General features: G+C 44.8%; 1 protein-coding gene across 5 annotated transcripts in view; it reads left to right on the forward strand.

The window, feature by feature from the left end:
* The first annotated feature begins 324 nt into the window (after nucleotides 1-324).
* Nucleotides 325-12,933, forward strand: part of SRGAP3 (SLIT-ROBO Rho GTPase activating protein 3) — a 246,679-nt gene continuing 234,070 nt past the window's right edge. For 2 of the 5 annotated variants that reach the window (XR_009732455.1, XM_061396333.1), the window contains exon 1: nucleotides 328-1,395. Coding sequence is in view for 4 of the 5 variants with exons in the window: in XM_061396333.1 (XP_061252317.1) it covers nucleotides 1,329-1,395 (67 nt within the window). In the remaining variant the exon portion in view is untranslated. Of the gene's footprint in view, nucleotides 1,396-12,933 lie in introns of all 5 variants that reach the window. The other 3 variants (XM_061396335.1, XM_061396332.1, XM_061396334.1) reach the window with 3 other exon arrangements.

Consider the following 12,933-nt stretch of genomic DNA (forward strand, 5'->3'; position numbering starts at 1 on the left):
CCCATACCCAGAACGATGCCTGACCTATATTAAACTGAAATACATGTTGAAAGAAAGAATGAAATCCTCCAAAGAGAACCATTTTACTGGTGAGGAAACTGAGGCTCAATGAGTTATTGATTTGCCCTGCGTCTAAACTCGTGTCCTGAGGTGGCTGGGTTTCCAGCAAGCCTGCTCCCGACGGCTTTGCAAAGCTGCACGTCTGAGACACTTGGCATTGTCCCTGCCGCCCCATAATGCTCCACAAATATTAATGAGCTTGCCTACATGGATCAGCCCCTCTCCTCCGCTAGACAATCAGGCAGAGTGACGAACTGTCACACAGTCGTTGCTTGAGAAATTGAATTAAATTGCATGTTGCAAAGAAAAGGTGGACCTTTTGGAGTTTTTGGAGGAAGAATTCCTAACCCAACTGCCAATGGTAGGAATCTTCAGGGGCCTCTCAGGCCTCCCCAGCCCAGCTTTTTCCTGCCTCCTTCCCTTTTGTGAGCCTTTCTTCCTCTTTTTGCTTGCAGTGAGTTCTGCTCTCCAGTAGGCTACAATGTGTCAGTTGTTATAAAATCCGGGAGGTGGAGCTTGGTGACGAGAGCTGTGGGCGAGCACTCGGCCAGCCCTGCAGGGCGTGCAGTCCAGCCTCCGGTTCACGGAGCTTAAGCCTTGCAGCAGGAGAACTTCCACCTCGCTCTCCTGGCTTTGAGCCTCACTGTATATCGGAGCAGAGGCGCCGAAGGGAGGGAGGATGCGAGATGATCGGCCCTTTGGCAACCTGACCATCTCTTTAACAGAGCCTTGGAAAACCAGCCGGAGGCTGACTGCAGGACCAAGGAGGCGCCGCGCCTCTTGTGGATGTGTGTGTGTGTGTGTGTGTGAGAGGGTGAGCGGGTGTGAGGGTGTGTGAGTGTGCATCACGACTGCGTGTGTGCATGGCTGGATGAGTGCGCCAGTGCACGCGTGAGTGTGTGACTGTGTGTGTGTGTGAGAGAGAGAGAGAGAGTGTGTGAGAGTGAGTGCTCTTGGTTATTATTTCTTTGGAAGAAAAATCTTGAATATCTCGGGCAGGTTACCGTGCTCCTAGGGTGGTGGTTCTTCTGCAAGAGGAGTTGACGAGACCAAGCTACTTGAGACATTTTTCTCGCCAAGTAAAGAGAAATTTCCTCTGAGAAGGAGAGGGATTTTTCCGCTGGCTCTGCAGCGGAGTGAAAGAGATTAGCCCCCTACACCTGTGAAATCGACCAGAGCCGTGTGATTACTAGGGTTGGAGTGAGGACTCGGGAAGAAAAGGAGCAATAAATCCAACAGCCTGTCAGTGCCTTTGGCCACATTGGAAGATGTCATCTCAAACTAAGTTCAAGAAAGACAAAGAGATCATTGCCGAATATGAAGCTCAAATAAAAGGTGAGAATTGGGCTGGGGAGTCATGCCTCCCCTCCCCTTTCCTTCTCTTGCTTTGGCTTTTTTTCTCCCTTTTCCTCCCTGCCATCATGAAATGTTGTTATGCATCAATAATCTTATTGTGAGGAGGAACAGTGGCAGCTGCACAAGTCCGGACTGGTTTCGACTGCAGAGAGCGCTGGCGCTGGGAGTACAGATTGTAGAACGGGCGGCGATCACTGCATTGCAGGTGTGTGAGGAGGATCCTACACCCGGCTTTAGGAGTGTCTCAGATACTCCATCATCTTGGCTGTGACATGTTACTCTCAGGCCATTTTGATAGTCACTGCCAAAGACAGTCACTACCTCTTCCCCCCGCCATGCAAAAAGCCCCATAATATGATGTGTGTTTTTTATGATCTGCTTTTTTTTTTTTAATCTCTTTCTCCCTTCTGTTTTTTGTCGTTGCTTTGCCTCTACCCCTTTCTCTGGTTTGGAATTCACATGCATATAATGTAGGAAGCAGCATCCCTGGGCTGCACTTCTTTGTCGGTGACTCTCGGCTGGCCTGGGTTGCCATGGATTAACTGTTATGGAGCATATTGATCCAAACTAATGCAGGCATTTAGGCATAAAGAGGGAGCTCAGTGCAGAAAATGTATTGTCTCGCAGTGTGCGGCCCCCATCACCGTCCGTGCACTAGTGTTTAGGGTCATCAGCCTTCATTGAAAGCCAGCAGTTCAGTGTGCCGGCTAGGAGATGCTGCCTGGCTTCCGTAGTGTCAGGGAAAGCCTGCCAGGAGGGTGAGATGACCTCTGGCTGCTTGTTCCAGCTTTAGTACCACTCACGGGGTGCACACTCCTCTCAGAAGCCGCTCCCTAAATCCACACTAGCAAAGGGAAAGAGGAAACCAGACACATTTGCATAGACAAATTCAGGTAGATTCCTTATTCAGGCCAGACTGGGGCTTCTCGCACCCTTGTGAGCACTAGGCTTAGCTTTGGCAAGGAAAACATGAAAGCACCATCCACCATGCTTACCCTTTCTTTTAGGATATACCCTAAGGGAAGCCTGGGCCTCTCGGCATCTGATTTCTTTCTGGTCATGGTTGTCCTTGTGGTCTCTTGTAGAAAGAGTAAGAACAGAGTACATCTTCAGGGGGTGCTGATGCCTGCCGCCACCGCCCCCCCCCGGACTATTGAGCAAGTTGGTTATTTGTTGCTCTGGTGACCTGAGGTTCCACACCTGCTTCTAGGTGCCGCTGCTGCTCAAGGCTCAGTGACCCAGGAAGTCGGGTGGCCTCCCCAGGAGCATCAGGGAGGTCGCGCATCACAGCTGCTGTCCGTGCTTCAGAAGCTTGGGAAACTTCGGGAGGGGAACAGCCCTTCAGGGGAGAGCTTTGTTTTTTTCCAGCCTTGCCAACCGTCTTGTACCTTTTAGTTCTGGTCAAACCCAGCATGCAAATCACCTCTCGGTAGACCCCAGGGAGAAATGAGCAGGAAACCCTGCTCTTCCCTGGGCCCTCCTCTGCAGTTTTCAGTTCAGGGTGGAAAACAGTGACTTACAATGTTTCAGCCTTGCTGAAAATTTAGAAATCCACCCTTTTATTGGTCAGAGATCTGAATTATCTGACTGCTCAATACAAAAGCCTGCACACTTTTCAGGGAGTTTATGTTCTGTAAAGACTAATCTGGCTGATTTTTTTTTCTTTAAAAACTGAGTTTCCCATGAAAAATGCCATCAGAGAGAAGGGTAGGCCGAGTTTGGGACAGTTTGGGGTTTCTATAAACATCGGCTTGGTAGGAAATGTACTTATCTCATTTTTGAGGGATTGCTACCACTGGGACCGTGAACTCTGCTTGGAAATCAATTAAGCATTTGTAGCTCTGAGTGATTCTTTTACTTTTTACCTTTTGCATTTATTTTAACATCTAAATAGCAAGGGCAGGGTAATGCATTTCAGCAGGAAATTTGTCCAAATGATCTTATCTCTTCTAAACTCTAAATGTTTTTGCATTCTGGTTAAAAGAATTTCATTTTATTCCTCTAGGGTTGACATCCACACCATTTAGGTCAGGATGCTACTGTGCCTGCAATTGGAATCTTTTCTGTCAAAATTTTATTTGTTCATCATCATTATCATCTATTGATGTGTGTTCAGGGCTCGATAGTTTCCATGGCTCACTCCCAGACCTCGCCCCTCTTGGCTTATGCAAAGTACAGACAGAGTTTGTAGGAGCTCAGTTTTAGAGATGAGGAAACTGAGGCCTTGTAATGTTAAATGACTTGCCCAAGGTTACAAGGTGGGAAATGTGAAGGCAGTTGGTTTCCTTCCAGGCCCAGCGTCCCCGATACATTGTTTGCCTGAAGCTGCCCCTTGAAGGACTGATGTCAGTAGCAGATGGCAGTTTTGTGGTGGGGACCGGCTGCCTCCCAGTCTCAGTCCATTGTTTACCCTCTTACTTGCCTCCCTTGCCTTTGTTGCTGGCCTCTGAAGAGCGTTTGACCAGTCATCAAAAATAATGCCTGACGCCAATTGCCTTGGGTATCATTTGGCCAATTTGGCACAAACATTCCACCTAGTCTGATGGATTTTGTCCTCTGTGCATTTTGTGAGGGGGCTTTTGATTTTTAAAAGTGATACTGAGTTCTTTGTTGGCTTAGTCCCTTTTTTCTCTTTTTGAAGAATTTACTGACTGGAACAACGGGGACTCTTTGCAAAGTTCTTTTTCCTATTGTGAAAAATGTCAGACTCATGCCTTCTCTTGCCATATCAGACCCTCGAATCCCTTTGATTATATACCTGTGACACAATAGACACCATATGCTTGCACATTCCCAGTGATGGGAAACTCACCACTTCCCAAGCCCACATATTCCATTTTTAGACCACTCTGGCTGTTGTAAGGAGTTTTTTTATGTTGGGTTAAGTATGTCTCTCCGGAGAAGGCAATGGCACCCCACTCCAGTACTCTTGCCTGGAAAATCCCATGGACAGAGGAGCCTGGTCAGCTGCAGTCCATGGGGTTGCTAAGAGTCGGACACGACTGAGCGACTTCCCTTTCACTTTTCACTGTCCTGCACTGGAGAAGGAAATGGCAACCCACTCCAGTGTTCTTGCCTGGAGAATCCCAGGGACCGGGGAGCCTAGTAGGCTGCCGTCTATGGGATCGCACAGAGTCGGACACGACTGAAGTGACTTAGCAGAAGTATGTCTCTCATCCAACTTTTGGTTCTGTACCTTGGGACTTCATAGAACGAGACAGATGCTTTTTCCCCATGAGTGCCCATTGGATATTTGCAGACTCTGATCATCAACCCTGAACCGTGATTCTCATTTGCTTTATCATCTTAACTCTCTTTTGGATCTTCTGCATCCTGGGCTGCAAACTCCAGGCCTTTGAGTGCTTGGCAGAGAGAATAAGTGAGTGAAGCTGGCCAAGTAAGATCATTTGTGGCAGTTGGCCTACCACCTCAGCCAGGGCAATATAAGAAGGGGGGTGGTGATTATGATTGGCCTGAGAACACATATCCTGTCCAAATGGGCAGTCACTACTTGGGTTCAACCAGTTGTTACCATTTAGAATGTAGGCCCAGCCAGATCTTTCAGTTTTTCAACAGATGCCATTAATCTGGATTAAAGCTTTATGCTTTTAAAGAGATTTTGCCAAATGGACCTGCAGAAGACTGTACTGTCAAAAATCTTCTTTAAGAGTGATACTAAGTTCTAAATGAGACTCTTTAAATGTGGTCAGAGAAAGAAAACAACATCACTTCCTAATTTATGGTGTATGTAATGCTTCTATTAATGTAGCTCAAGGGTTGAATTAGCCCTTTTCACTGCCCACTCTCTCATTGCACCATATATATTGTATCTGCTATGTTTCTCCAACCCACTGGGCTAGGGGCCTTATCAGAGAGAAGAAAATGAAATTAATTTAATATGACTTGTTCTTGGTGACCCTGTGCTGGCTTCAAGTGGATATTGCTTCTTGTCTGAGATGTTCACAAGTGTTCCTTTATGAACTTGTTCAGGAACCCTGCCTGAGAGTGACACCATATTCTCCAATCTGGAACTGGCAACTCAAACTTCTTTCCCCCTTTGAAAATCAGAACATTTTCCCATCTCCAGCTTTTTGGCACTTATCCTATCTTTCACAGTATCCTCAAAGATCACTGATAGTGTTTGGTAATCTTATTCACAAGCATTTTCCAGTAACCTGGGTTCTAATTCATCTTGCTGTCAGATGTAATGGTCTGTTCTGCGTTTATTCAGAGTTCAAATTTCCATTTCATCCTAATAGAAAATGAAAATAGAAATTCAGTGATTGACTTCAGTGTTTGTTTTTTTTTTAATTACACCTCCATATTCATTTTAGGCCATCTTTTTAATGGCATAAGTCTAGAATTGAGGGGAAGAAGAGCAGGTAGTGAAGACGACCGCAGAGAAGCATTTATTTACTCACTCACTTATACATTCACTCAGTGAACACTGAGTGTCGACTTTGTTCTTAGCCTTGTGTTGAGTATTGTGAGAGATGCAAAATATATGATATATCCTTAACTTCCAAGAGTTTTCTTGGAATATGGCAATAAAATCAGTGAAGAAAAAGAAAGAAAAATCTAAAAAACTCCCAATTTATCATGAGAATGAATTTAATCTTAAAGAGATTATGCCATAGAGTGATTGGACAATGACCTTAAGAGCCATCATCACCTTCACTGGCTTCGGTGAGGAAAGTAGGCTGGGTTGGGGAACAGTGGGGAGTAGTGGGGACTGTGGCTGACTAGGGAGCTCATTTAGAGGCGGCAGCCCTGCTCAGCTCTCCTGTCATTACTGTAAGCCCAGAGTGGTTAGTTCTTTCAGTGTTTCCAGAGCATCTGGATTTCAAAACAAAATCTCCTAATTTTTATTTTAAATATTTAGAAATTTAACTTTGAAAACATTTTAAAAATGGGGTTGTCTTTTCCATTATTGAGCTGTAAGAGTTCTTTCTACATTTTGGATACAGTTCCTTATGAAATACAAGATTTGCAGAATTCTATTCTGTTGGTTATCTTTTCTCTTTTCTGATGGAGTCCTTTGAAGCACAAAAGTTTTTAATTTTTATGAAGCTTTATCTATTTTTTCTTTCTTTCTTCATGCGTTTGGTGTCATATCTAAGGATTCTTTGCCAAATCCAAGGCCATGATGAAAATCTCCAAATTTTTAAGAGGTAGCGCCAGTTTATAAGAAATACTTTGCTTTTGGAATGAATCTGTCAGTAGGAAAGCTTCAGCCCATGCCCACCAGTCTTCAACTTCTGGCCTACAAGTTGAAGTCAGTAAAGGGTCTTGCTGATGAGGCCTCATCCAGTTTACCTGTTTCATCTTCAGGTGTTTTCTCTATAATAGGCCTGTGCTGTCATAACCACATTAGAACAATTCCTTGTCTCTGACTCCTCCATACTTTTTCCCACCTCCAAATATTTCCCCATTTGTGCCTTTATTCTGCTTAAAATGTCTTCCTTCTCCCCCCACCCCCACTTTTTTTGGTTTGGCCAACTCCTGACTATCCTTCTCTGCCTGCTTAAATGATCCCTCTTCCATGATGCCTTCCTAATAACTCTTCCAGGCAGAATCATATCTGCCTTTCTCTTCTGGACTTCATTATCCTTCATTACAATTTTGTGTTCAGTATTTGGGCCATGAACTCTTGAGAAATGCTTATGGTCATTTTCATTTCCCCCATGTGATTGGTGTACAATCAGTTGAAGCAGTGGCTAATAATTACTAACAAGAAGTTTTACTTTTCTAACTCACAGCCAAGCTCAAGCTGGAGTTATATTTTCTTTGACATTTGTCTTAGCTTGGGTCGCTATAACAAAATACCACGGGCAGCTGGGAAGCTTAAACAACAGACATTTATTTCTCACAATTCTGGAGGCTGGGAAGTCCAAGATCAAGGTGCCCACAGATTTGGCTCCTGTTGAGAGCACGCTTTGCCGCTTGTAGCCTTCTTGCTGTGCTCACATGGTCTTTCCTCTGTGTGTAGAGAGAGAGCTCTCTGTCCTCCTCTTCTTAGAAGGGGACTAATCCCATTATGAGGGCACCACTCTCATTATCTCATGTGAACCTAATCACCTCCCAGAGGCCCCACCCATCTTCACACATCATCACGTTGGAGGTTAGGGCTTCAACATGTGAATTTTAGGGGGAAACACCAAGCATTCAACCCCTAACAACATCGTATTTTCTGTTCCATTGAAAGTAGGGGTTTTATTTGTTAAGGGAATATTCTTCATGGTTTGATGAATTTCCTTGTTTGTCCCTGATAGGGGAGATATTTATCTATGAAGATTGGATGTATACCTGTGGCGGATTCATTTTGATATTTGGCAAAACTAATACAATTACGTAAAGTTTAAAAAAAAAAAAAAGATTGGATGAAGGCTGATGTGTTTAAAGCCAAGGTGATGTTTGACAAGGTGATGTCTATCATATTCATGGTGGGAAGTTGGTTGGGGAGCATGGCACATCAGGTGCCTCCCAGTCAGGAAATCAGTGGATCTGGTGTGTGCATTGGAGTTCTCACCACCAGAGTTTATATGTTAGAGGCTACTTTTCCTTTCAGAAACCTCTATTATTTGTTCATTCATTGATTCACTCACCCATTCATTCAATGACTGTTACAAGCCATGCTTCAGGCTATACAGCTTTGTTTAGCGATGGGATGTAATTAATTTTTATTTATCTCTAAGTCTCAGTCATGCGTATGGTGTCTCATTTTGTGATCCCTCAAATTCTGGAAAATAGTCATTATTATTCCTATCTTATAGATAAAACCTGAAATCCAGAGAAATACGTTGTATTAGATTGCACAAAAAATAGTGGCAGAACTAAGGTTTAAATTGGAGGGGTCTGACTTCCAGCTGTGCAGGGAGGCAAGAAATATGCCAGGGCAATTCTGCTTTGAAACCCAGGGGTTTCTTCACTGGGGGCCAGTCTGGAACGGGTCTTAGTCTTTGACTTCCTGCCTTTCCTAGCCCTTCCACAATCCTTCTGATGAAACCTTGCCTATCCCCCAATTTGAGGCTGCTTAGTTGTGTGAGATCCCTCTCTCCCACCCCAGGAAGTCATCTTTGAAAAAGTGTCTCCTAGAGAATTGATAGAGGCTCCACCAACCTGGAAACACAGAACCAGAAATCTTAGATGTCTGCTAGTCCAATGCTCCCACTTTTGTATTTCCCTCCAGATGTGGAGACTGATGTTCAGAGAAGAGTTCTGGCTTGTAAGCACTTCTAGACCATATTTCCATGAACACAAAGTTTTTTTGCTTGGTTCATTGCTGTAGCCTTGTGCCTAGCATCTCATTGGTGATCAGTAATGGTATTGCATTGAATTGCTCCGGTGGGTGGGGCAACCCCGGGTGGTGGTGGTTGCCTGGGAGGCAGAGCAGAGCAGTGCCTTGGAAAACACGATGAGGTGAGGATAGAAGAGGGTAAGGATTGGAGAGGTCAGGAGGACATGAGGTTAGGCTGGTTCAGAAACTGGGTCCTGTCCTTGTAGCTGCCAGGAAGTTGGGGGGATAGTGGCTGATTATTAAAGGTGCTGAGTTTAAATTCAGAACCTCTGGCCTAATACAGGCCATAGCAAGCTGTATTCTGGGCTCTATTTCCCTTGTAAATGATTTGTTCCTGATGGCTTGTTGGTGTTTATAAAATTTCTTGGCTGGCCCAGGAGTGGGGTTTTGGCTCTGTTCTCTTAATTTGTTTAATCATTAGGCCAATTTATGTTTGGAGTAGTGTTCCCTGAGGTATATTCCATGAAATTGGATGTAAAGAGGCACTGGGTGGAAAAAAATAGTTCTGTGGTCAAATAGGTTTTGGAAGTTCTAGTATGAAGTGAGTTAAATAGGCTTGTTTCCCACAGGATTTATGGGAACCTTGAATGTGTTAAGTATGAACTGCCAAGAAGGGGCCGCAGATGTTCCTCAAACTTTATTCAGTCTTGTAAACCTTCATGGAATATCCACAAGACTGTGTTCTGAAGATTGACAGTGTTGGGCTATAGTTTGTGGGTTATCCATTTTCTTTCTCTTTTTGCCTTTTACCCAGTTCCCTAATTTTTAGTTTCCTAACAGGATAGTGTGGAGAAGAGAAGAGATAAAACAAATGTGTATCCAGCTCAGATAAATGATTTCAATGTGGTGTTTTGAGGTCACTTAGAAAATGTGGGTTTTGACATTTCCAATTACTGAGCACTCAACCATTGATTTAAATGGTAATTTGGTGACAGCTCTTTCTGATCAATATGTGTGGCATGTGCACGTGTGCCCGGCTGTGTGTGACAGTTTAGGGGGTGCCCTTAGCTGCAGGCAGCGTTCAAGGGGCCTTGAATGGACCTGGGTGCCACCCCTGAGATAGCGCAGTCGATGCCAGGTGATAATGGTGCAGATGGACACGCAGACGCCCGCAGCCTGTGGAGCCTCAGAGGACGCAGTCTCAGCCCCAAATCCAGGTGCAATAAAAATATGATTTTCTTTATTTTTCTGTAACTTATATTTCACATCTCTATTCTGCTTGAAATGACAGAAATAAATCTAAGGGAATTGGGGGTTTCTTCTTGCTTTCTCTAGCGTTGTGGCCCAAGGTCCAGGGGGGCTGGGGTAGTTCTAAGGGGACATCTGTTGTGGTTTATCATCAACCTACTTTGGCAACTACTAAGATATCCTCCTTCCTGCTGGGTCCGCAGTGGTCAGTCCTGCACTGATACTTCTCTGTTTCGAACCTGAGGCCACTTTGCCCTTTCCCCTCCTCAGCTCCTTCTGTGAGATATGCAGGCACCAGGAGTCATCCTGAGGCTCCCACACCATGCTGGGTCATGAGAGACTCTGGACATTTGTCTCAGGCTTGTGTTGCCACTTATTTCTCCTCCAAGGCCTCCCTAGGGTGCTGCCTGGGGAAGTGGCCCCGCTCCTCCAGCCTCAGATTCTGCAAATTATGCAGGCATTCTGTCATCACCTACTCTCCCTGGGCTTGTCTAAGGTGAGATAGGGTGGGGATTATTTTCTTACAGATCCCTAAAAGCTACGTACACCTTGCCTTACAGTCTCCTGAAATCTGTATCTGTGTGTGGAGGAGGGAAGGAGAGGGGAGAGGAGGGGGGTTAATAGGGGGTGGTCCCCTGGCTCTTTGTCATCAGACTTTCTTTCAGATCTTTTGTCCATAACCCACATTCTTTCTCTTCTCCCTGAGAACTAGGGTTTTGAAAGTCAAAAGCCAAGAATTGACTCTTTCCCTGTATTATCCCTGAGGCACTGAACAGAGAATGCCCTCCTTGCCTGAGTAATGTTCAGGAAATCTAAGGAAATATGAGAGAAAAACCGTCAATACTCCATCCCTATCTATACTATCCTGGCCCAGGCCATCACCACCTCTTGCTGGGACCATGGCAATATCTCCCTATCTCAGAGTTTTTCTACCTCCACACTACTGATGTTTGGGTCTGCATCATTTTTTGTTGTGGGGGCTGTCCTGCACCATGTGGGATGTTGAGCTGAATCCCTGACCTAACCCACTTGATGTCAGCAGCAACCACCCCCCCCCCAACAAATTGTCACAACCAAAAATGTCTCTGCTAACTGCTAACGCACTTCAGTCGTGTCCTACCCTGTGCGACCCCATAGACGGCAGCCCACCAGGCTCCCCGTCCCTGGGATTCTCCAGGCAAGAACACTGGAGTGGGTTGCCATTTCCTTCTCCAATGCATGAAAGTGAAAAGTGAAAGCGAAGTCGCTCAGTCGCGACCCCATGGACTGCAGCCCACCAGGCTCCTCCATCCACAGGATTTTCCAGGCAAGAGTACTGGAGTGGGGTGCCATTGCCTTCTCCGACATTGGCAAATGTCCCCTGGGGGGGAATAAGCCCCAGTTAATGCCACTAAAAAAGTGACAAATAGATTCAAGGTATGGATCTGATAGAGTGCTTGAAGAACTATGGACAGAGGTTCGTGACATTGTACAGGAGGCAGTGATGAAGACCATCCCCAAGAAAAAGAAATGCAAAAAGGCAAAATGGTTGTCTGAGGAGGTCTTACAAATAGCTGAGAAAAGAAGAGAAGCTAAAGGCAAAGGAGAAAAGGAAAGATATACCCATTTGAATGTAGAGTTCTAAAGAATAGCAAGGAGAGATTAGACAGCCTTCCTTAGTGATCAACACAAAGAAATAGAGGAAAACAATAGAATGGGAAAGACTAGAGATCTCTTCAAGAAAATTAGAGATACCAAGGGAACATTTCATGCAAAGATGGGCTCAATAAAGGACAGAAATAGTATGGACCTAAAAGAAACAGAAGGTATTAAGAAGAGGTGGCAAAAATACACAGAAGAACTATACAAAAAAGATCTTCATGACTCAGATAACCACTATGGTGTAATCACTCACCTAGAGCCAGACATTCTGGAATGTGAAGTCAAGTGGGCTTTAGGAAGCATCACTACAAACAAAGCTAGTGGAGGTGATGAAATTCCAGCTGAGCTATTTTAAATCCTAAAAGATGATGCCATGAAAATGCTGCACTCAATATGCCAGCAAATTTGGAAAACTCAGCAGTGGCCACAGGACTGGAAAAGGTCAGTTTTCATTCCAGTCCCAAAGAAAGGCAATGCCAAAGAATGCTCAGACTACTGCACAATTCCACTCATCTCACACACTCACAAAGTAATGCTCAAAATTCTCCAAGCCAGGCTTCAATAGTACATGAACCATGAACTTCCAGATGTTCAAGCTGGATTTAGAAAACGCAGAGGAACCAGAGATCAAATTGCCAACATCTGCTGGGTCATTGAAAAAGCAAGAGAGTTCCAGAAAAACATTTACTTTTGCTTTACTGACTATGCCAAAGCCTTTGATGTGTGGATCACAACAAACTGGAAAATTCTTCGAGATGAGAATACCAGACCACCTGACCTGCCTCCTGAGAAACCAATAAGCAACAGTTAGAACTGGACATGGAACAACAGACTGGTTTCAGATCAGGAAAGGAGTACATCAAGGCTGTATATTGTCACCCTGCTTATTTAACTTATATGCAGAGTACATCATGAGAAATGCTGGGCTGGAGGAAGCACAAGCTGGAATCAAGATTTCCGGGAGAAATATCAATAACCTCAGATATGCAGATGACACCACCCTTATGACAGAAAGTGAAGAACTAAAAGAGCCTCTTGATGAAAGTTCAGTTCAGTTCAGTTCAGTTGCTCAGTCATGTCTGACTCTTTGCGACCCCATGAACCGCAGCACCCCAGGCCTCCCTGTCCATCACCAACTCCCGGAGTCCACTCAAACCCATATCCTCTGTGTCAGTGATGCCATCCAACCATCTCATCCTCTGTCGTCCCCTTCTCCTCCTGCATCAGGGTCTTTTCAAATGAGTCAGCTCTCCACATCAGGTAGCCAAAGTATTGGAGTTTCAGCTTCAACATCAGTCCTTCCAATGAACACCCAGGACTGATCTCCTTTAGGATGAACTGGTTGGATCTCCTTGCAGAGGAGAGTTAAAAAGTTGGCTTAAAACTCAACA

Source organism: Bos javanicus, chromosome 22, assembly GCF_032452875.1.
Source record: "Bos javanicus breed banteng chromosome 22, ARS-OSU_banteng_1.0, whole genome shotgun sequence".
Classification (NCBI taxonomy): Eukaryota; Metazoa; Chordata; class Mammalia; order Artiodactyla; family Bovidae; genus Bos; species Bos javanicus.